Here is a 24,929-nt window from a genome sequence, read left to right as displayed (position 1 = left end):
TCTCAGCTATTGGTGTTCGCACGATACATGGTTGAGGGAGACTTCAAAGATGAGTTTCTTTTTTGTAAGACTCTTGATACCACCACAAAGGCTCAGGATGTGATGGAAATTGTTAACAATTTCTTTGAAGTACATGGTCTGGATTGGGTAAATCTTGTGGGTGTCACCACTGATGATGCACCTGTTATGCTGGGCTCAAGATCGGGCTTCCAAATGCTGGTGAAACAGCGCCCTCCAATGGTAACCAGAGTTAATTGCTTCATTCATAGGGAAGTTTTGGTGTAAAAAGCATTGCCTGATCAACTGAACGCCGTTTCCAAAGGGTTGATGAAAGTGGTGAATCACATCAAATCATCGGCTCTGAACACCAGACTGTTCAAAAGATTTTGCCTGGACATGGGTTCCGACGACTTTGATGTGTTGCTGTTCTACACTTCTGTAGGGTGGTTGTCAGCAGGGAACATACTCAACAGAGTTTTTCAATTGAGAGAGGAGTTGGATTTATTTCTTCAGGCTCAAGGGAAAGAGGAATTCCAAAATGTGCTGATGCAGTCAAATTTAGAACTTACGTATCTTGTCGATATTTTTGAAATCTTGAACAAACTGAATCTTTAGCTGCAAGGGAATGGTGCAAATCTATTCTCTCACCAAAGCATCATCAAGGCTTTCTTGACAAATTGGAACTCTGGATCCAAGAGTTGAAGGCAATAATTTGGTTCAATTTCCATATTTGGATGCCATGCTCAGGGAAAAGGAAACCATTTGGATGCAAATTCTCAATCATTTACAGAACCTATGAGACGAATTCCAACAATACTTTCCAGAGGTGGACAGGACAAGGGATAGATTATCATTCATCAGGAATCCATTTACAACAGATGATCTGCAGGAGGAATTCTTGGGTCTGAAAAATGATTTTGCGGCTCAAGATGTGTACCAGCAGTCTACCATAGAGAAATTTTGGGTCAGCGTGACCAGGAGTTACCCAAATCTGTCAGCATACGCAGTCAGATTTCTTTTGCCATTTGTATCAACTTATATGTGTGAGATTGGATTTTCGTGTTTGTTTCACGTTAAATCCAAACAGAGGAATCGGCTTGCAGTGGAAAGCGATATTCATTGTGCATTATCAAGTACCACTCCAAACATCGAAAAGCTTGTCAATGAGAAGAGAATCCAAAAAACTGTTAGTTAGAAAAAAGTTTCAAACCAAAATGTTCATTGTCTGCTCTTTATCATGTCTCAAAAAGGAGGTGGTCCACAAAAATTTTTTGATTGGCCTGGTGGTCCGTGGACTGAAACGTGTTGAGAACCACTGTTTTAACAGGAGATGTGGAAGATTGAAGTGCTCCCAAATAGGTTTCTGTATGTTCCCTTTATGTATATCTTGTGTCCATTGATTCTTTTCCACAGAGACTGTCCAGTTTGTCCAATATATATAGCAGTAGGGCACTGCTGGCATTTGATGGCATAGATCAAATTACTGGATGTGCAGCCAAATGACCTTTTGATTTGCTGGCTTATGTTGTCGGCTCCAGTGATGAATTCGCCAGTATAGATATGTGGGCAGAGTTAACATCATTTTTGTTTGCAGGGCTGGGTTCCTGGAAGCTTATGATGTGGTTGTGTGGCATGGTTGCCAGAAAGAATTTGTTTCAGGTTGGGGGGTTGTCTGTAAGCAAGAACAGGCTTTTCTCCCAAGGCCTCTGAGAGTGAGGGATCATTTCCCCAGATGGGTTGTGGATTGTGTATAATGTGTTGGAGGGGTCTGAGTTGTGGACTATAGGTAATAACAAGAGGAGTTCTGTTATTTTCTCTTTTGGGTCTGTCTTGAAGTAGTTCATGTCTGGGTACTTTTTTGGCTCTGTCAATTTGTTTTTTTCACTTCTCCAGGTGGATATTTCAGTTTTAGGAACGCCCTCGAAAGATCTTATAGGTGATTGTCTCTGTCTGTGGGGTCGGAGGAAATCTGGTTGTATTTTTGAGCTTGGCTGTATACAATCGACTGAGAAATGTGTCGGAAATGGAAGTGGGAGGCATGAAGGTAAGTGTAGCGGTCAGTGAGTTTCTGATATAGGGTTGTAGAAATTTGTCCATTATTTAACTGTACTGTAGTGTCCAGGAAGTGGATTTCTCACGTGGACTGGTCCAGTCTGAGGTTGATGGTGGGGTGGAAGTTGTAGAAATTCTTGTGGAATTCTTCAAGAGTGTCTTTTCCGTGGGTCCATATGCTGAAGATGTCATCTATGGTAGCATAAGTAAAGTAGGGCTGTTAGGGGGCAAGAGCTGAGGAAACATTGTTCAAGGTCAGCCATAAAGATGTTGTCATATTGTGGTACCATGCAAGTGCCCATGGCTGTGCCGCTGACTTGGAGATAGAAATTGTCTCCGAATTAGAAGTAGTTGTGAGTAAGGACAAAGTCACAGAGCTTTGTAATCAGTTGTGCAGTGCTGTTATTGGGGATAGTGTTCTTGATGGCCTATAATCTATCTTCATGTGGAATGTTGGTGTAAAGGGCTTCTACATCCATGGTGGCCAGGATGGTATTTTCAGGAAGATTACTTGATGTTTTGAAATTTCCTCAGGAAGTCAATGGTATTGTGGGGGTAGCTAGGAGTGCTGGTAGCGTAGAGTCTGAGGAAGGAATTGATATAGACAGATAATCCTGTGGTAAGTGTGCCAATGCGTGAGATGATGGGCCATCTGGGATTACCAAATTTGTGTATTTTGGGTAGCAGATAGAAAGTTCCTGGTCAGGGATTAGGGAGGGTGTTAGTGTAAATTGATTCCTGAGCAGCATCAGGGAGTTCCATGGGCAGTTTTTTCATGGGTTTTTCTGGTATTCCTTAGTGGGATCACAGGAGAGAGGCCTGTAGAATCTGGTATTGGTGAGTTGTCTGTTCGCCTCCTGTTCATAATCTGTCCTATTCATGATGACTATAGCACCTCCTTTGTCGGCCTCATGTGTCGGCTTCATAACTCTGGTCATCTGAAGAAGTGGGCTGTGCCCACGAAAGCTCATGATACCATCTACATGTTTTGTTAGTTTATGAAGTGCTACCAGACCATTTGTTGTTGTGTTTTTTTTTCTGTAACAGACTAACTCGGCTACTCCCTGAAGCTTTTGAATGAAGTAGAAAGGAGTGGATATGAGGAACAGTGACAATGAAATTTAGTTATATACTTGATCACATAATTTCTGTAACCAAACCATTGTCATGGTGGATAGACAACTACATATTTAAAAAAAAAAGCAGGAGAGAGAAATAGGGTTGCCATGTGTCCGGTGTTGAACCAGACAGTCCATTATTTTCACCTCTTGTCTGGTGGTAAAAAATTCAGAAAATATTGGACACCTAATGTGTCCAGAATTTTCTGTTTTTTTTGTTTTTTGTTTTCCCCCGGCCAGGAGGTGAAAATCCCGGGCTGTCCGGCTCAATACGGAGGCAGTCTGGCAACCCTAGTGCTTACCGAGGAGCTGTCCAGCCCGGTGCAGGGAGGCAAGATGGTGGGTGGCCTCCAGCAGCCTATTAGAGCCAAAATGCCTCACCACATGTTTAATAAAGGGGCCATGGTGTTTTGGTTTTTTTTTTTTTTTTTTGCTTAACTTCTCTCGGGGTTCTTTTTTTTTTCTTCCCCCCACCCCCCTCAACAAACTTCCTGGCATGTTTTTTGTTGTTGTTTGGTATTTTTTCTGAAACCATCTGGCAACCCTAGAGAGACGTATTCTAAAATATTACTTTATGCTGTGAAATATTGCAGTTAGGAGAATGGGAGGCACAGTTGGTGCAAAGAAAGGCCCATCAAAGAAAGTCCCATCGTGGATGGCCACTGCAGCTATGGTTGGGGAAAGCAGGCCCTGCCCCATCCCTCTCCTGAGGTCCCACCCCTTGCCACAGGGAAGGGAAGAGAGAGCAGGAGGTGAGAGCGCATAACTAGGCCCGGCCCTACGGCAAGGTGAGCAAGGCAGATGCCTTGGGCCCTGCGCTTTCGGGGCCCCATGCTGCTGATATTCACCATCCACGAGCTGGGGCCGGGGCCCCACTCCCAACATCCTGCCTTGGGCCCCGCAAACCGTTTGGCCAGGCCTATGCACAACCCAGCTTCCCAATGCTCCTGGACCATGGGAGGGAAGAGATCACGTGGCCAGGGCCTCCCCAGCCCCCAGAGCTTGGGGAGGGCAGAGGGTGTGTAGCTCCACCTTCTCTGTCTCCAGGGCATGAGAAGGGCAGGTGCTGGGGGCAGAATGAGGGCAGGACCATGCCTGGTGGTATGGGAAGGCAAAGCCTGCCCCTACCTCGGCTACTGGGTGCCCATGAACGGCCTCCCACAAACAGAATGGAGAAGCTCCTGAGATTGACATGTTCCTTCCCACCCCCACCCATGTCCTACTGTGAATGGGCACTGCAGTGTTTCTGTGATTATTAGCCAAGTATTGATATAATTGTATGGGGCTGAATGTGGTGGTTTTTTGCAACAAGTTAGTCACAGTGATTGCCTGTGTGCTCTTCAGTGCCCTCTCTCATCTAGTCTGTCTCTCTTATGGAAACTAAGAGAAAAGCTATTGTCATGCAGTCCTGTAGCGTCCTGCACCGAGCTGTATGATTATACGGCAGTTTACTGAATTTGTAGTGCATGTGGGGTTCTTTCTGGATGGAAAATGCTGTTTAATTATAAAATACACTCTGTTATTTGTTAAAACAGCAATGGGTTTAAAGACAATAGTAGTAGTTTAAGTAGAGGCTGCATACCTTTTACTGTGCAGTCAATAAAAATGTGTACGTCCTTTTGCAAGGAAGATAGTTGCAATGGACTATTGTCAATCTAGTCTCTCACTAACCTGCTCTGTGATTTTTAGGTTACATCCATTTATTACTTTCTGCCTCGGATTACCCATGTCTCTCATTTTGCCTAATTTCTGAAAAAAATGTTTATTGGGGTATTGACAAAAAGGGGTGAAATGGCCTGTTGTAAGTATTTTGAACTATAACAAATTCTTTTTCATAAACTGGATGCTGAAAACTGTAGTGTGTGTTTTTTTTTTTTTTTTTTTTTTAATTTTCCCCTTCAGGAATCCCATGTGTTTTTTGGAGCGACTGTTTTAAAACTAGTTAACTGATGAGAAAAAATCAAGGTTGTGTGTGTGTGTGTGTGTGTGTGTGTGTGTGGAATATCAGTGTTGAAGTAGAGACTAAAGACTGAAATATAGGATGGTTCTGGCAAGGTATAAGTATGTAAATGCATTATCAATATTTAAACATGGCTTATGTTATATTCAGAACTTTTCAAATGGTAGTCACCTGTTTAAGAAGCATTGATGTAACTGAAAGCAGAATTTTGTGTTTTAGCAGATGCTCAAAAAGAGGAAGTTTGAATGCAAATGCATTTATAAGCTACAATCTTGTTACTAGGAAAAAAAGCCCATAATTTGGTTGTAGAACAGCTTTAATTATAGGTCTGTATTCTTAAACATCACTGTAGTGTGTGTGTAAATATTTGGAGGGCTTGCGTATCCCTAGTATTTTATGGTACTCTTTATGTCAGCAGAAGTGCTAATGTTGCCAGTATAATTACTGGCCAAAGAAGCCACCTCAAGTTCTGCATTTCTCTAGCACACAGGGCCTTTGTGTTTCAGGTGAGTGCAAACATTGGAGAGATGAGCTGTATTTTTGTTTGTTTTTTTGTTAGGGGAGGAATGTTGGGGTTGGAACTTTATAAAGAGTGGCTTGCTTATGATGAGTGTTCATAGGGGCTCATTACTGCAAGCGATTGATGTGATATAAAGCCTCACCTCTCAACAGCTGGCTTGATTCCCATCCAGAATGCATATGACTGAACAAATGGAATAGCTGAGGGCTCTGTTGTCTATATAAAATGCATATGTGGTTTCTCCTCTGTTCCTAATGCCTCCTTTCACAAAAGCAACAAGCACTGTAGTTTGCATCCATGTGTTAGCAGACTCCATGGAAAAGCTAATGATCAGATACAGGGGCATGAATTCCTTAGCACTCACAAGCCCTAAGACGGAAGTGTGATCTCTAAGTCATCACTGAGGTATTCCAACAGCCTAGTGCGGGGAAGTTTCTGTTGCCACAACTGTGCATGTTCCATGGATAAAAATAGTACTTCTCTCTGAGTCTGTCTGCCATCCTTAATGAGCATTTAACTTACGTCACACAATTACATTAGAACACACTGTCTTTCAGTGATTTCTGTTTTCTAATTCTAATTGATGGAGGCAAATGGAGTTTTTCTTTTATCATATCTATCTTTTATGTCTTATTAAGATATAGTCTGATGAGTGAAATAATCATCAGGACATCTGTGTAAAATACAGATATGAAAAAGAAATGAGCTTGAATGTGAACATGTGTTAGTTATCGCAGTCCTGAACCCTGGATAGAAGGGGGGGAGAGGGGAGTCACATCCAAGTTTCTAATTTACCACACTAAGCTAAGGAAACGTAAAACTACATGCTGGGACAATAACAGGCTCTAACAGCATACAGTGGTTGTTATTTATTGTTTGTATTGCAATTCCAAAATGAGGGAGTGTCCCACTGTGCTGAGCATTGCGTGAACATAAGGGGCAGTCCTTAATATAGATGGCATGTAGATGGTTCCCCACCCCTGGGATATAGTGTACTTGGACATTCTGAAAGCTTTTGACAGGGTCCCTTATCAAAGGCTCTTAAGCAAAGTAAGCAGTCAGGGATCACTAACTAGTGAAGAGACCGAAACCAAAAGATAGGACTAAATGGTCAGTGTTTACACTGCAAAGAGATAAATTGTGGTATCCCCCCAAGATCTGCCTCTGAACCAGTGCTGTTTAATATATTCATAAAGGTCTCTAAAAACATCACCTCAAAGTACAGTGACAGTCAAAAAGCTAGCACTATAAGGAACCATTAGGAAAGGGATAGTTAATAGAACAGAAAATATAATGCCATTTTGTATACATCCTGAGCATGCTCACACCTTGAATTCTGAGGGCTTTTGTGGTTACCCCACTTCAAAAACATATATTAGAATTATAAAAGACATTAAGATGACCGACAAATGATTAAAGGTATGGAACAGAGTAAAATGAGTAAAGATTACAAAGACTGGGACTTTTCTATTTGGGAAAGAGATGATTCGGGTACCTCTACACTGCAGAGGAAGATTGAAGCTGCCACTGTCAATCTTACAGGGTTCAAATTAGCCGTTGAGTTAAGACAGCTAATTCGAACTGAGAGGGGTGCTCCTGTCGATGCCAGAAACCCTCATTTTGCAAGAGTAAGTGAAGTCAAAGGAAGAGTGTTCTTCCTTTGAGTTCCTACTATGAAGACAGTGCCAAAAGTCGAGTTACGCAACTTCAGCTATGAAGTAACTTATCTTAATTCAACTTTGTAACTTAGTGTAAACATATCCTAAGAGTAGATATGATAGAGGTCTATATAATTTTTAGAGGGAATTTTACAGCTTCATATGAGGAGGGAATGGAAGGAGTATCCATTTTCTAATATGAACAGGTAAACTGAAAGCAAAGTTGCGTTTCTGAAATATCTGGCAGGAGGACATTTATATCTTTTAAAGCTATTCTGGGCACCCTACTTATTATATTTTTTGAAGTGATATTCTTAGAAATAGATTAAGCCTAATTCAAGAAATGTGCATAAGTGGTTCTTAAATGCAGTCAGCTTTGATGACCAGAGTCTGTGGCACTCAAAAGAGTGACTTTGTAATGTAATTATTTTGCTCTTCATAGGGCCTGGACTTGTAAAGCTCCTGTCAATACTAATTTTGGAGAAAAATTGTCATCAGTTATTCTTGTTCTCCTCTAGAGCATTTCTCCATCTCGCCCACTTTTGATCTAGCAATTTCCTGCGCAGAAACTGTGAAGTTCTGGAACTGCTGGTGAAGACAGGTAGGGAAGTGAATGAGAGAGTGTTCTCACTGTTTTCAGTGAAATGATTAGTTCACAAATGTTGTTTGAGATTATTTTAAAGGATGTTAATCATATTTGAAGAAATCCTACATAAACATTTTGTCCATTGCAGATTGTGTAATACATATTTTGTAAAGATTTACAAACATCAGCTGAAAAAGGTACCTGCTGTTCAAGAGCCCGGTGTCATTTTTAGAGGCAGGTTTCAGAGCTAGATGTCTCATTGACCATGTCTGGTATGGCAGGGTCCTATGTTCCACTTACTTTATTCTACAAAATATTTACCAGAGTATATGAAAATTGGCATAACAAAACATTAATACTCAGCAAATACAGCTGAATAAGTGGGTTATGCCCACGAAAGCTCCTGATACTATCTATATTTTTTGGTTAGTCTCTAAGGAGCTACCGGACCATTCCTTATTTTTTAACATATGGAACAGTAAATGGCAGATTCTAGTTTTATAGAACAGATGCTTTTTAATAAAATAGGAGTGCCTGTAGGAGGGGAAGAGGAGGTATTTACCTGTAACTAGATGTTCTTCAAGATGTGTGGTCCCTATTTGTATTCCAAAGGAGGGTGTACATGCGCATCATGCATAGGAGCTAGAAGTTTTTCAGCCACAGTGTCCATTGATTTGTACGGTTGTCTTACAATCACCACATGCTCCATGCAAGGTTATAAGAAGCCATGCAGGGTGACACACCCTCAAGTCCCCCTCTTACCGCTGCATAGAGAGTCTGCAGAAGAGGGGAAAGTGTGTGGATATTGGAATACAAATGAAGATCACACATCTTGAAGAACCTCCTGTTACAGGGTAAGTAATCTCCTCCTCTTCTGCAGGTGATGGTCCCTATATCATGTATTTAAAATGTGTCTGAATATGAAGCAATGATCAACTCACAGGGGGGTGTGAGGATGTGATGGGTAAGGCCTGCTACAAGCTGACGCATCCTAAAGTCATATTGATGACGTTGTGTGCTGTGAAAGCAAGGACAGAGGGCCCAATTGCTGCCCAGCCAGTCTGGTGCCAGGGCTCATCTGCCAGGGAGGCGGATGTGGTTGCATACACTAATGTGGAGTTTTCAGTGATCCTGCCTCTGTGGTGTGGAGTTGGATTGTGTGCACATAGCAGTACGTAATGCACTTAGCGATCCAACAGTATACACATTGTGAGGAAAAGGCTGGATTTCTTGAGCATTCTGCAATGGCTATGAAGAAGCATGGGGAGGTATGAAATGCAGGAGTCCTGTCCAAGTAGAAGGCTAGTGCCCTGTGGATGTCCAGAAATGCAGCATCCTGTCTACGGTTTTGGATGGAAGACTGGGAGGCAGATGGACAGGTTGAGATGAAACTCTGAGACAACCTTTGGGAGGAACTTAGGATGAAGGCACAGCAAAACCTTATCGTTATAGAAAACTGTATACATAGGGTCACCAATTTATTTAGCTGCTGGGCAGAAGTGATGGCTATCAGGAAGAGGACCTTCACGGATATGTGGGAAAGGAAACATGTAGCTAGTTGTTCAAATGGAGACTGGGTGAAGGTAGAGGTCCCATGGGAGAAGCAGTTCATCAGCCCCCTTAGGAATCAGGTAGTGATAGGCTGGGTAAAGACCAATTGACCATCCATGGGAGGGCGGAAGGTATGGAGTTCTATGAGGTGGACATAGCTCAAGCTGAGTGTGAGGCCTGAGTTCTTGAGCGCTAGGAAGTAGTCTAGGATGATGGACATGAAGGGGAAGTGGTGATTTTTGCACCCAGGAGGTGTTTTCAAGTATATCCCGCAAAATATACTGATTTACAGCATAGCATAGACAAAATCATTTAAAAACAGGCACATGAAAATTATTGTGTTTATATTTATTGTCAGCAATACATCAGTTATGTAAAAATAACCCATATGAAAATGTAAGACTTGTTACATTTTCACATGCCATCTATATTAACTGAATAAAGCTTAGTGACAATATACACAAATTTGCAGTAGTTGTACGTAAACATTTTGTGCATTAAAAAAGAATATACATAATTTAAAAAATAAAAATGCATTACACAATTTACAAATTAATATTAACCCAAAAAAGTAAACATTCCTCAGACAGCTGCCTCCTTATTCTACAAAATAAATATTCAAGTAAATTAAGTTAGGCAAAATAAACTCTTAACTTGCGCGAGAACGATAAAAGTAAAAGAAGATTTCAGTTTCATCCAAGTTATATTTTACAGTGATTTATACTGAGATTTAAGTGGGTCTTTTCAGATTACTATATTGAAAATTAGACTTTATTACACTTTGGTGGCAGAAAGGGAATTTTAAAATGGGTGCATTGTAGTAAGCATTAAAAAAAAAAAAAAGCTTGTGCAGTATCAGCAAAGCTTTTAAAAGAAACAGCTCCAGGACTCAAAGCAGACACAGTAATCTAGAAATTACAGACTTTTAAAGTAAATTACGAACCACCACACCAACAATGTCTACATAGCTATTTTCTAAATAAATTTAGATCATTGGAAACATTACTTGATCACTGAAACATTACTTTCACAAACTAACAATCTACAGTAGTGGCTGCTTTAGGCACTGGATTTGTAGAAGCACTCTGGTTATTAAAGCAAATTAGTCTTCATTGTATACAATACTTTTTTTTTTTTTTACTGTTTCAGAATAATAGGGCTGGGCCACCTTTTTATATCTTTTAGAGTTATAGACTTAAACTCTCCCCATATCCTAAACTATTTTTAAAGGATGCCTTTTTTTTCTAAGGAACAGGCTATTCTGGCTCCAGATTTACAAAATTTAATATAATTGTAGATCTGTACTTTATGGATTGTAAAAGCCAAACACCTATTCTTTGTTTTTATCAATAGTAGTTTTGGTTAAGGAGAAACAGATGATAAACTTTAATTGGAAATCAATTGTGAAAATTTGTGTGTCCAGGTCAAACAGCCTTCATGGAGAGTGTTACAGTGGCGCCTCCTACTAAAAGATTAACCCCTTAATTAATTAATAATGGTAAATTGCTGACAATTAAAGAACATTCCTCACTTATCCCCATGGAGAGAGGCAATCTCCATTAATTTATCTATCTTCTAGAACTGGAAGGGACCTTGAAAGGTCATCAAGTCCAGTCCCCTGCCATCACAGCAGGACCAAGTACCATCCCTGACAAATTTTTGCCCCAAAATCCCTAAATGGCCTCCACAAGGATTGAACTCATAACCTTGGGTTTAACAGGCCAATGCTCAAACCACTGAGCTATCCCTCCCATGTTAGCCTAAAACAATTCAATATGCAGAAATGGGTTTTCAAAGGTAATTAATCCATGACCAAGTTTCCACATCTTATTTTTGAAGTTTTAAATTTTTTTGTGCAATTTGATAACTTTCCCACAGTCCATTTTTTGTGCATGTCTGATAAAGTAGGAACTAACTTTTTATTGTTTCTCACTCAAACACTTCAAGGAACTTAACTTTGTACATACAAGGTTTTTTTTTCTTCACTCTAGGGCTATATGTAATTATGTAAGATTAAGGCCTCAATCCTGAAACTTGTATGTAAGTGAACTGCTGCAGCAGCAAGGAGTCATACTGAGTTCTGTGGTGAGGCAGTTTTCACTATCTACTGTCAAATTGCAGGATTGGGGTGTGATAGTGAATCTGCACAAATGACTACTAGAAATTGACATACACTCAACTGGTCTTGTTACCTATGCATTAGGAGAAGATCATAGTGTAATATCAAAACAGTGGTATTACCATATTCTACTTTTGATTTTTGAACAAAACACACAGATTTCAATGACAACTGAACATTGAATAAGCACTTATGCCACCCACTGATTTCAGTAGACACACAAGCCAGCCCAAAGTTGGTAAAGTATATGTATATAGTTTTATTGGCTGTACAAAAAACTGGTGAATGGTGGTAGTGATGCTCAGGAATGGTTGAGAGTATTAAAGTCCTGAGAAACCAATACCTAACTTTACACAACGTTTGTTTTGAAAGGTGTTGTGATAAGGTCTTGTCATTGTATTGCTTGGTTTCCGTTTAGGTTACACTTAAAAGCCTCAGGTCATGAATCCTGTCTGTGACACATGTGTCGATACACTGGCAATACAACAGGCTTCATTTTGGAAGCATAACAATCTATTGGGCTAGAAAAGATTAAGATGCAAAGAAATTAGTGGCAATGAGCTGCTATACTGCCACAGTTATCAGAGGGTGTGTCTACACTATAGAGAACGATCAAAGCTGCTGTTGTCCATCTTTCAGAGTTTGCATTAGTGGGTCTAGTTAAGACAGCTAATTCGAAGTTTCTCCTGTCGATGCCAATAGTCCTGCTTCCATGAGTAAGGGAAGTCGAAGGGAGACTGTTCTCCCTTCGACTTCCTGCAGTGTGGACAGTACCAAAAGTCAAGTTAAGGTATTTTGATTTCAGCTACCTAATTAACATAGCTGAAGTTGCACAGCTTAATTCGATCTTGACCCGTAGTGTACACATACTCTGTTTAGTGAGGAAAATATTTTGATAGCTTTCATTAACCAGTACTTTTAATGAATATAATACTGAATAATGGAAGATTACAGCCAGTGCCCCTAATTAAAGAGAACAAGGGCAAGTTTTGCACTGGCAGCTACATTGGCAATTATTTGATTAGGGAGAGGAAAATAAGCAACTTTTCTTTTCCTAGCTGAACAAATAATCAGAATATTTCACTCAAGATGAGAGAGGGCAACCACTTTTCTTTTTTTTAACAAAGTTAACAAATATAAAAAATCTAGTCATAAACAGCCTTCAAAGTACAATTAGAAACCAACCGGAGAATCTACATTTGTATAAGTAGATGGGACAAGAAACTAGACACTTATATTACTGCCATGATGTAGACTACAAAATGGCTGTGGTGAGGAGAAACAGTGTATACAGTACATGTATTAGCTGATTCCATCCAGTCACAGTCCAAACTGAACTCTACTCTCTTCAGGATTCAAGAACATAAATGCCTATGCGACACTCCTGGCACAAGATGCATCATCATCCTTTTGAAAAGAGGCAGTTTCTATGGCAATACTAGTTAAGTGCATATCATGCTGCACTAATATAGTGCAAAAATTTGCCTTACATGTAGCAAAAAAAGATGCAGGCAACAGTTTGAGAGTTAGAGAAAGTAGAAACATATTGTAACATTTACACCAGGTATTCATTTTTTCCAGGCAGTAACCACTATAAAATACTGAATCTGAGGATGTGTTTCCTTCCTAGATACTTGTGCATATGACACTTTGGAGTGATAATAGAACAGAGTCTAGCAAGAGAGTCTTTGCCCTCTGAAATGCAGATTAACACAAGCTACCATCAAATTGCCAAGATGCTGAATTTGTTCAATCTTCTCAGTTAACATCTTATTAAGCACTAAAATGTTCTTTAACAAGTATATTATTGGACAGAATAATACATATGCGTCAACTGAGTATATAAGTTATGCTTGACTATAAAGAGTTATGGATAGCTGGATACAAACTCTTCATGCTCACTGACTATACTTGGTTAATGGTGCAGGTAAGTCTGACATCAGGGCTCTCAACTGAATACTAACTCAGCCACAGTGGTTTGGAGACTGAAGTGATTGACAGTTTCAAAAAAGAAAAAAAAAACGTATTTCCAGTTGGCCAGAATTCTCTGTGCTCGTGGTTTAGAATAAAGCAATGCCTTGAATATCCATGGCCATTATGAAAACTATTGTTCTTTGTTTTACAGCACGGTTCTTAAAAAACAAATGATGTCTAAAATCCACTCCGTAGCATGCCCTTGTGCCTCTGGACACTCTCTGATTTCAAAACAGTAATGTAGAATCCAGTTGCAATGGAAAGTTATATTTTACATATCTGCATCTCCATCATAAGCCAGCGTTAAAGGTTTCAGTCGATTGTTCTGCCTTCTCTGGGGTTTCTTTGGCTTTTTGCTGAAATGATTAATTTAATAATGTTTTAAAAAAATAAATTATTTAACTTTAAAATGAATCCCACTCTATGAATAGTTCCTATACCACATTAGGTTTTTTTTTTTCATTTACAAACTGGTTAGTTTATTTGTTGGTAAAATATGAGTATATAAATCCTGTTTCATCTGAAATAACACATTAAACATCCAAAAGCCACAGCCTCTTTAAATACCACATTTTTAGAGACAGGATGAAAGTTTGAATCTAGATTAGGTTTTGATTCTGACACATGATTGTAGTGAAACATGTATGTGATTGGAAATTTTGCATGATCATATTATGTTAAGAAATGACCTATATTTTGAACGGTGTTTTGCTCTGTGCAAAATGTTGGCGTTCTCACAACAAGTCTCATTCCAGCGGTAGATGTTATTCAGAACCGAATATCTTAATCTTCCCTGACATTTTAAGGGAGTTCAGATTTGAGGTTCTGGCCCATCACTGGTGCTATTCTTTTGTCATTAATCTGAACATGGTACCTGAAATTTATCATTTACATCTTGATGTAAATGCCTATTGCAGTACCTATACCTGTGTTTAGCAAGCAGTTTTTCGCTAGTGCATCTTGATACATCCTCCAAAATACATGTATTTGCAGCAGTGGATATATTAATTCTAAATGGTATCACCATATAGGGAGTATCTATGCTGCATGGTTACCCACCTTCTAGTCAGCGTTACCTTAGATTTTAATTTAGTAGTGGTTTACATCTGTGACGGCGCGTTGGGGTCCCCCGTCTCCTGCACCTCGAAATGGCACAAACAGACTGCACCAGCCAGTGGAATAGAGGAAGTTTATTGCCTCTCCAGGATACAGCACAGCACAGATGTAATCTGGTCACAGAGCTGGGCTAGGATGCCTCAGGCCCCCTTGAGATGGGGGAGACTGGGCCCCTAAACTCCAGCCCCTTTCCCTAGGCTGTCTCCTCCATGCTCCCAGCCAGCCAGCAACTAACTAACTCTCTTCCAGCCCTGCCCCCCAGCCAGGGCAGCATTCCACCTTCCTTTGTTCCTCTCCATGGGGGGTGTCTGGCCACTGGTTTGCATAGTGACTCATCCTGTTTTGCTGGGTCGTGGTACCCACGGCAGCCAGTGGGGGTTACCCCAGAGCCAGCAGCATAGAAACCAGCCAGGTACCCCCACTACGTCACAACATCCATTTGGCACAGGGGTAAATATCTACCAATTCAGGAGGCTCAAGTCCATTTTGTTTGTGAATTTGTATCTTAGATTAATATGTATAGACCTAATTGTTAGCTTGTCTTGGGATACCCCATGAAGCTTTAAACCTATCTTATTTTACCCCATCCCCGCACTGCAGGACTCCTCAGACAGCTAGCTCTACCAGCTATGTAGTTGCTTTATGCCAACAGACTACTGTAATGAACTCACCACAGAGGCAAAAATCTGGCCCACAGCATGTGGAACAAACATATAGGAATATAACAACTCAGCCCCTGGTAAATTGATACATCCGCTTTTGGTTACAAAATTTAAGCACCCTGATATACCTCTTGGAACCATTCACAGGGAACCTCCATTAGATTAGCCTTACCTGGGTACTTTTTTGGGTTACAGCTCCACAAACAAAGCTGCTGGGATATTATTCTGGGTGTTAAGAGTGATTTTTAGTGGAAGCAAACAATGTCTCCAATGCAACCACCTTTATGTGCTCGCAGCTACTGAAGACATCTTTAATGGGGCTTATATCTGTAAAACAATATTTTTTCCAAGCCCCAAGAAAGTTGTTAACACAATGGCAATGGCCATTAATCTCATTTGGGCCAAATCATATGCACCCAAATTCTGAAGGCTGTATATTTGACGTAGTTCTCATATCTGAATCAGATTCAGTGAAATGCTCAGTCCATGTGTCCCTTGTTTGTTAAGGAATAATTTAAAAAACTCACCAGGCTAGATAGATCATAGAAACAATAAAGATGAGTAAAACAAATGCGCCAGCAGCTACACCATAAACCCAGGTCTTCAGCCTCCCATCTAAAAAGAATGAATGTTAGTCGTTAGTTTACAGGTTAGTCTTGTTGCATTGTAAGCTAGAATAGGCTGTACAGGCAGCATTAAAGCTTAATATGTATAAATGTTATTAGATTACTTAATTTACAGGCTTGGTTAAATACACTCTCAGCCTTGTCAGCATGAACAGTAATAGAGCAGGTTTGGTTTGATTCACAAGTGAGCACTGCCTCTCACTGTGAGCAGGCCAGCCACCAAAAAGGCCCAGAATCTTGTTTACATTTTGCATTTTGTGTGAATTCATAGACTGGCTGCTTATCAGGACAAGAGCAGGTGGACATGGGAGAAACTGGGTGATATGAACCTGCTCAACTGAGATCACTGACAAATTACCAGCCTCTATTTATGGTGAAGGGTATTTTAAGTGTTACTCTCCTCACTCAGGAGAGATGGGAAATACTTTAAGTACAACTTTTAGTTTGGAAAAAATAATATATATGTTCTCACTTTCACATTGGTTTTTCTCTTTTTAAATGGCATTAGTGACCATACTTTGTTTTGAATATAACAGTTCTCTTTGCTGCATACCTAAATGTTGATCCTCTTATTTCTTCCTTTTAATTGCATTGTTGGAACATCTTCTTTCTTCCCTTTACCCCAGCTCTCCATACTTATTATTGGCCTATAGAACTAGTCTGCTGTTATCAATGGCTGTGTCCAGACTCAGGGTTTTTTTCGAAAAAAGTAGCCTTTTTTCAAAAAAACCTCACCTGCGTCTAGACTGCAGCCGCGTTCTTTCGAAATTAAATCGAAAAAACGTGGCTTTTCTTTCGATGGCGGTAAACCTCATTTCACGAGGAAGAACGCCTTCTTTCGAAAGTTCCTCTTTTGAAAGAAGGCGTTCGTCAATGTAAATAGGGCTTCTTCGAAAGAGAGCATCCAGACTCACTGGATGCTTTCTTTCGAAAAAGCAAGCCGCTTTTTCGAAAGTTCAACGTGCAGTCTAGACACTCTCTTTCGAAAGAGGCTCTTTCGAAAGAGGCTTGCAGTCTAGACATAGCCAATGATCTATCTGCACAGCTCATTTTCACATGCAGCTAATTACAAGGCATATCATATTACCTCTTTTGCCCGATGTCAAACAGGCTCTAACAGCCTCAACTGAACACCCCACTCATCTGTGGAAAAAGAGGGAGAAAGCTGCTCTGATCCTCTAGTGTGTTGTAGCTGAAAGCTCTGAATAAACCTTTCATAAGCTAGGGTACCCTGTTGTAGACCAAAAGTGTTGTTAATGCCTTGTCCCTTTTTAACTTCGGGGAAAGTTTGCAACTCCAGAAATGTGAAGGTGGAAGCTGAGCCTGCAAAGATTCCATGATCTGTTGAGCCCCAAGATGCATTTCAGAAAAGCTCAGAGAGAAGAAATTATTTATTTCTATTTTCTTTTTAAAAATACATTTGGGTTTGAACTATTTTGACACTGGGACTTTTTTTTTCTGAGCTAGGTCACCTGCCCCTACAATGAATCTAATATTTGAAAACAAATTCTTATGCAATAGGCCATGGGAATAGTGAGTGGCTTGTGGCTATCTTCAATGGGCTTATTTTGCCCTAAGACACATTACATCTTATACCACCCAATCACATTCATGTGAATTATTTTACAGACACAGGGTCAAATTGTGCCTTGAATATACCATATACACACCAGGACTGTCAGTAGTGTGGTATAAGATGTAATGTGTCTTCGGGCAAAATATGCCCATTGAGGATAGCCACAAGTCACTTACTGTTCCCATGGCATTGTTTTAAATTTCACACCAGCAAGTATTGGTGAAAATGAGGGCTTCAAACCAACTCTTTACAGTGTTTTGATAACATCACAGAATCAAGGATCTATTTCAATGCAGGCTTCCGGGGAACTTGTTACAGTTTAATAATGATAAACCTAGTCACACTAAGTTTGCCTTTTAAACTTGCCAGTAGCCTTCCATGCTGCTGCACAGGTAGGTATGCAGATTTTATACTACCTAACAACCCAGGGCCTGGTGCTGGTAGTCATCGGACTACTTGATTTAGACTAATTAATACAAAAACATTTTTGCTGGACTAATAAAATGGAATAACCTGAAGCAATGAAACAACTGATCCATTAAAGATGGACTAAGGCAGTAGATTTGCCCTGACTTATCCAGTATCGGAAGTGATAGCAATTCAGATTTCATTATGACTGAAGTGTTTAATGTCTTCCTTAAAGGGTTATTTATATTCAGCAAAGTGTAAGCAGCAGCAGCAGGGGGAATCACTCACAATTTCTGATATGTTTTTAATATACACCTAATACAAAAGTTCAAGTTCTATAATGTTAACTGGAAATTTGCAATAAAGTGCCTAAAATGATTCTTTCAGAACTAATGGGGTAATTTTCAGGGATGGGAGATTTATATAACTGTTTAATCAAAATTGGAACTGAATCAAATAAACCTGAATCTGACTCAGAATTCAAAATATGCTTGCTTTTTACATGTGCGCCCTCTTTCCCTGATTTTCATCAAAAGTCGAATTTCCAAAACAACAATTTTTTTTGTGCAATTCATGTTTCACTTGTGATAACTGGTATTTCCGTTTTAGCTGAAATCAGGAAGTACTGGAAATGTTGTAAAATCCTGATATTGCAAGATTTCCAAATCAGCTGTATCTGATTAGTCTCAGAACCGATCTAGGGATGAACATTCGTGTTTCTAGATGTTTGTTTGAATAAGATTTTCTCACTTTTAGGTAATAGCAATTGATTGAGATTTTAAAATAGGTCAATTGGAACAGCTAGCCATCAGTCACATCAAAGAGTTTCATTAAATGTACAGAATGAGGTAGCATGTAAGAAATATGAAGTACTTATTGAGAGAGCACCTTTTTTTATTAAAGTTGTTTTAACGGTGGCCCAGAATAGGCATGCGCACGGGGTGTGCCCAGGCACACCCTAATGTTTCAAAGGGGGCGTGAGCAAAGGAGCATGCTTCGGTGCTCTGGGGAATGGACACCGTGCTGGGTTTGCCCGCATGCGTGGCCAAAACCGGTGGGTCTTAGGACCCCAAGGAAAGAGGCGGCAAGGACCCAGCCACCCCGTCAAGCGAGGTGAGTTTACACCCCGGGCGGGAAGGCGGGGGGGTGGAGCATGCCCTGGGCACGGGAGCGAGTGTAGCATGGCTGGCCCCGGGGACCGGGGTTGGGGGCAGCGTGGCTGGCCCCAGAGAGGGAGGGCGGGGGGCAGTGCGGCTGGCCCCCACCCCACCCTAGAGCTGCTTCCCATCCCCTCTTCCTCCCAGCCAGTCCCTGCCCCCAAGCCAGTCCCTCTTCCTCTCCCCCCCCCCCACGATCAAGTGTGTCTGTTTTTTGGGGGGAGGGTCTACCTGGAAACCCTACAACTCAGACCCAGTGTAGGCATCAAGTGATGGGGATTGCTGGAACTTTAGGAACCAGAGACTGCGGGGTGGGGGTTTGTGGCCCAAAAGGGGGCTGAGAAACCTATGAAAGACAGAGTAGGGGGAGCACCAGAAGGGTGACAGTCAGGGTGACCCTAGAACTCTGTTACAGACCAGCTGGCGGCTGCTGGAAGAAGAGAGAAAAATAGGGGGTAAGGGTCAGAGTGGAAGGGGCTTGTGCTGAGGGGAGGGGGGCAGGTCAGGAGAAGAAACGGGAAGGCACCAAGGGACAGGGTGTAGGAGAGAGACAAATGCTAGGGGGCCAAGTGGAGACAATGAGGAAAAGGGCAGGAGGGGAGGTGTCAGTGAGCAGGGGGACAGGATGATGCTAGGAGAAGAGAGGGGAAAAGAGGAGGTTTGGGAGAAGGCTTGAAAGAAGGGGTGGGCATGAGGGGAACGGGGGTAAAGAGTGGTGAGGGAGTGGGCATCAGGCAGAAGGAAGGTGCAGAGGCAGGCACCAGGAGGTGAAGCAGAAGGGCAGGCACCTGCAGGGGAGGGACCAGCACCAGAGGAGAGAGGCAGGGCAGGTGTGTAGAGGGAGGTGTTAGGAGAGGGGATGAGGAGGGGTAGCTCACATGATCAGAGTGGGGCTACTGGAGGAGTGGGCACAGGGGGGAGAGAAAGGCTGGTGGAGGGGGGCAGGTCTCAGGGAGGCTGAGGGCAGTGAGAAGGGCAGGAGTCAGGACAGCAGAGGTGGGTGAGTGGTTGCGGGGGCAGCAGGCACCAGGGGAGCTGATGGAGCAAGCAGAGGAGACAGAGCAGCAGAGGGGAAAGGTAGAGAGGTTCATAAGATATTTATTAATAACTTGGGTGCCACAGTGGCACATCCAAACAAGCCACAAACTCAGTACTGGTGCACAACACAAAATTTATTGTGCTCATGGGACGAAACTTTTAGAGGGAACACTTCCCCCAGCCTCTCCATCTCCCTCCTCCCCCCTAGTTAATGTCACACATATTGGGTTAATGCAATTGCAGGATAGTTGCGTAAGGGGGGTTTGGTGAGGGCTAAACTAATCCCTATTGGTAAGAGGATGGTAGGAGATCACATGACACCTTTTATTTCTGGTCACGTGTCCATATTGCCCCGAAAGTGTTACCTCCAGAGGTGTGGCTAATGGGGGGTCAAAGTACATTTTAAAAAAATTATTTGAGTGCACACCCTAATGAAATGTGCTGCACACGCCTATGTGGCCCAGTACTTAAAAGTATTGACTCTTTGGAGTAGGGACTATATTTTTGTTGTGTGTGTACTGCACCTAGCATAATGGAGTCCTGGTACTACTACAACACAAAACAACTACTATTGTGTTGCTCTGATAAGATCAGGCTACAAATGTAGTTGCATCCAATCAAGATAAACTGTTCATCCACCATGTTTCTGCAGTTGTCCGTAGCAAATTTAAGTGACGAGGCAGATACTTTTAGGTAAGATATAAGCATAATAAAACTTTCAGAGGAAAATCTGACCGCTAAAATAGTCTACAAACAGCAACCACACTAGTGGAAGCAGTGAATAGAAAAGCCATTGAGGTCCTTGTCTTTAGAGAGTCTTCCGACCTTCTGACAGTCATGTCAGTCATGTTCTTGACCCTGATACCCTAATTTGTTTTCCAATAACTGAACATGAAAACATAAGAATGGCCATACTGGGTCAGACCAAAGGTCCATCTAGCCCAGTATTCTGTCTTCCCTCAGTGACCAGTGCCAAGTGTCCCAGAGGGAGTGAAGAGAACAAATAACTTGATCCCTCTCTTGTCATCCATTTCCAGCCTCTGACAAACAGAGACTAGGGACACCATTCCTAGTGAATAGCCTCCATGAATTTATCTAGTTCTTTTTTGAACCCCGTTAAAGTCCTAGTCTTCACAACATCCTCTGGCAAGGAGTTCGACAGGCTGACTACACTGCGTAAAGAAAATCTTCCTTTTGTTTGTTTTAAACCTTCTACCTTTTAATTTCATTTGGTGACCCCTAGTTCTTATGTTATAGGAACAAGTAAATAACTTTTCCTTATTTGCTTTTTCCACACCAGTCATGATTTTATAGACCTTTCTCATATACCCCCTTAGTCTCCTCTTTTCTACAAAGATTGCTGTGAACTGTAACTGTTTTCCATTCTTTCACAGTATTTTCCCTCTCACTGGTAAATTTCAAACAGGAAGTATCAGGGAAGAAAATCTTATCCCTTCTGTAATATATGGTTTTAATTTAAACATACCGATGCAGCAGCAATGAATGGTGGGGATTATTTGTGTCTCTTTCCTTTTGTTCAATCCTTGCAGATGACTGCCTTCTTAAACATTTAATGGCTTTTGGCATCAGAGCAGCTTAAATGCCAAACCCTTTGGCAGTACTTAGCATTATTAAGTTCTCATGTAATGACTTCACCTGGCCCGAAAGGCTGCAGAAACCAGGTCCTTCCTCGTCCTGACTGGTTACTGGATGGCTGGGTGGGATTCACAGCTCGACTGGTTTTCACATCTCCTTTTTTGTCCTCTGTGGTGGGGATCACTACCACGGGGATGAGCGTGCACTCCTCGAGTGTGCCATCAGAGGACATTACTTCAGTGTATCCTTCTTCACAGCCACACGTTCTAGTCTGTAAGGAACAAGTGTTTATGCTGCGTAGCAGAAACACACAGCTTTCTGAGTGCTATAAATCATGACAACATTGATGACTGGAAGATTGTTTTGATGAGCATTAGCCTGGAGGGCAGGCAGCTCTGAATGTATGTATTTGTGTGGCATCACCTAGTTTAAATATTTAATGGATGGATTAATTATTTGAGGTTGATGACAAAAATTCTAGTCAGAGGTCTGAAAATGCTTCACCAGTAATGATTGTATGTGCAAAGTATTTTCAAAACTAATGAGGGCCTATGTACTATGTTTCATTATAAAGTCTTTTAGCCTTTACTACTGTTGTGTTGTAGAGTACACTAATGTACTGAAACAACATTGTTCCGATGGAGTGACACATACCTCACTACAGTAAGAATGGGGTTGATTGCATGGTGGGTTACATGACCTGTCAGCATCTGGTTGACGCATCACTACACAGCCCCCTGTAGGATAGAAAATCAGATTTTGACATAAGAACACCTCACCCCCGGTTGAAATTACTGGCTTCAACCATGAAATGGCACTTGATACAGCATGTCACACATTTTTTTTTTTAAATCACAAGGTATTTTCTTGCTTGTATGAACTTAGGATGATACTACTGTACCAAAGCAGGAGGAAGATGGTTTTCTTAGTCCTGCATTAATTCTTGTAGGCAGAGTGCAGCATCTGTAAAATTTATTTGTATTGATCTGCACTTTATAAGAAGGTGTTTGACATGCTACATATCTTTATGTACCTTTTAAGGATTGCTCAACCCAGGGATAATGCTTGTTTGTGTGTAGGGGGCTGCATTTTGTTTTTCAATGGGTAATCATGTTCATGGCTCTAACTAGACAGCCAAGAAAAACATCATGCAATTTTTCTACAGAGTGCTTTACATGGGGAAAACATTAAAGGTCTTTTTTTCTCCTCTGCATATTTTGTCTTGTCTTAATTTATCTAAAAGGTCAATCTCTCTCTGAATTTCTAAACATGGGGGGGTGGGTGGGCAGGGAGATGTCTATGGTGCTCCCTTGCCAGTTATAAAGCAGCTGTTACAGGGTCAGGTTTCTTGAGGATAGAAATGTCCTAAAGGAGGACTGAGAGCAACATAAATATTGAGCCCTTTGCCACTAACAGCTCCATTTTTCCAATCCTTTGCTCTTAATGGAAATTGTCACCCTTATTAATACAGGCTTATGTACAGTACAAAGCTATTTGTTATGGACCAAGACACAATCAGGCTTTCAGCATCATTTCAGCCACAACTCTTAGCCATTTACTCTCAATAAAGCCAAGCACACAGATTCTTTCTGTCCTGGAAAAGATGGCAGTGTACCAAGCAGGATACATTTTTTTACATGTAGAGGTCACCCATTGCAACGTGCTTGCACTATGCCCCAAATCCTCCAAAAGTAATTACACTATTATACTGGTGTGAAATGATGGTGAAATTCTGATAAGTGACTGTGGTCACTCCCACAGAGGATGCAGTTAGAGGCAGTTTTTTATAGCCATGGGTTAAGAGGAGGGCTGATGATGAACAAAGGAAACTCAGCCACAAGAAATGTTGCCCACCCACAGGGAATACCACATGCTTGCAAGCGCTCATGCAACAAAGTATCAGTCCTCCAGAGAGCTGCTGAAAGAAAGAGCTGCCTCATCACTCATTTCAATCTAAGCTAAAGAAGCTATGAAAACACCATCCTAAATGAATAAAAACAAACAGTTCAGAACTATATTGGGTCAGAATAAATCTGCACAAATGAATACAAATGGAAATATAATTTACCATGCAACATTTGAATATATAGGAATGAAAATAAACTATTTCTTAACCCATCCAGCAAGATGGCAGCTGCAAAGAAATACAGAGCTCTCAGCAATGGGATGACACCAAGCTACATTCTGTTGTTACAAGTGCAACTCCAGTGAAATAAAGGCTGGGGGCCAGTGTCTGTTTCTGAGGGCAGATTTGGTCTCTTAATGAGCTCTATGTGTGGTATTGGAAAGCATACCTAACACTTTGAAAATATGCGTGGTAGAACTAAGAGTTCCAATCTGATCCTTAAGTCTTGTATGTTCAATAGAATAAGAAGTCTCCTGAAGTCCTATTGGTCAATCAAGTGCTTTGCTCCATCAGGACCAGAAGCCCATATAAGATTTTATTTAGAGCTGGATGGAGAAAAATAATTCAGTTTTGGATGATTTCTGTATTTCCAACTTTGGAACAAAGCTCTCTACCTACTAGGATAATTAAGTACAGGACTAAGTTAGGAAGAGAGTTAGTGGAATCCTGGCAATGGAGAGTTCATAAGAACAGGTTAAACAAACAGGTGTCAGGGATAGTCTTGGATTAAGTCCTGCCTTGGTCCAGGAGGGTGGCCTAGCTGACCTCTCAAGGTCCCTCCTAACCCTACATTTCTTTGATAAAATCCAAAATGTTTAGAAAATCTCTCTAAAAGGGAACAGAGCTCTGGCTCTGAGGCAGTCCACTGTGGAGCCATAGACCCTGGAAGCCTTGGGGTTCCTGGCAGGCCAGTACACAGACTAGCCAAAGCTGATTACCCACAAGCCTGAGAGAAAAGTGGACCAGCCGAGAGGAAACCAGGCAGATAATCATCAGTAGTGCCAGAATAAACCAAATAAAAAAATAAGATGTGCCCCCCACAACTTTGTTTACAACCTTAGAGCTTCCCAATGGATTTAATTTTACAATAGTGCTTGTAAAATCCTCCACAAATCCTTGGGCAAGGAGGGGGTAGGAGGGTGGTGGTTCTGCACTCCCAGAAGGGGTGGGTCTGAGGACAGCTGGCCCTCAGTGCTGTCCAGAGCACAGGATGCTTCCCCAAACCCTTAGTGCTGGCTTGCAGTGCATGGCATGGTGCTCTACTAGCATTTTCAAGGGCCCAGGGCTCCAGCTGCTGTTGCCACTG

The 24,929-nt window shown here is 41.4% G+C and overlaps 1 protein-coding gene across 1 annotated transcript in view; it reads right to left on the bottom strand.

Moving 5' to 3' along the window:
* Nucleotides 1-9,778: 9,778 nt before the first annotated feature.
* THSD7A (thrombospondin type 1 domain containing 7A) overlaps nt 9,779-24,929 on the bottom strand; it is a 540,091-nt gene continuing 524,940 nt past the window's right edge. Inside the window, exons 29-32 of the mRNA XM_089776685.1 lie at nt 22,372-22,454; nt 21,778-21,988; nt 15,844-15,931; nt 9,779-13,894 (exon numbers count right to left, since the gene is read on the bottom strand). Coding sequence (XP_089632811.1) covers nt 13,810-13,894; nt 15,844-15,931; nt 21,778-21,988; nt 22,372-22,454 — 467 coding nt within the window. The 3' untranslated portion in view covers nt 9,779-13,809. The remainder of the gene's footprint in view (nt 13,895-15,843; nt 15,932-21,777; nt 21,989-22,371; nt 22,455-24,929) is intronic.

The sequence above is a fragment of the Pelodiscus sinensis genome, chromosome 2 (assembly GCF_052426305.1).
Source record: "Pelodiscus sinensis isolate ZL-2025 chromosome 2, ASM5242630v1, whole genome shotgun sequence".
NCBI lineage: Eukaryota > Metazoa > Chordata > Testudines > Trionychidae > Pelodiscus > Pelodiscus sinensis.
The sequence above is the reverse complement of the archived record's forward strand: the minus strand, read 5'-3'. Positions and strand labels throughout refer to the sequence as shown.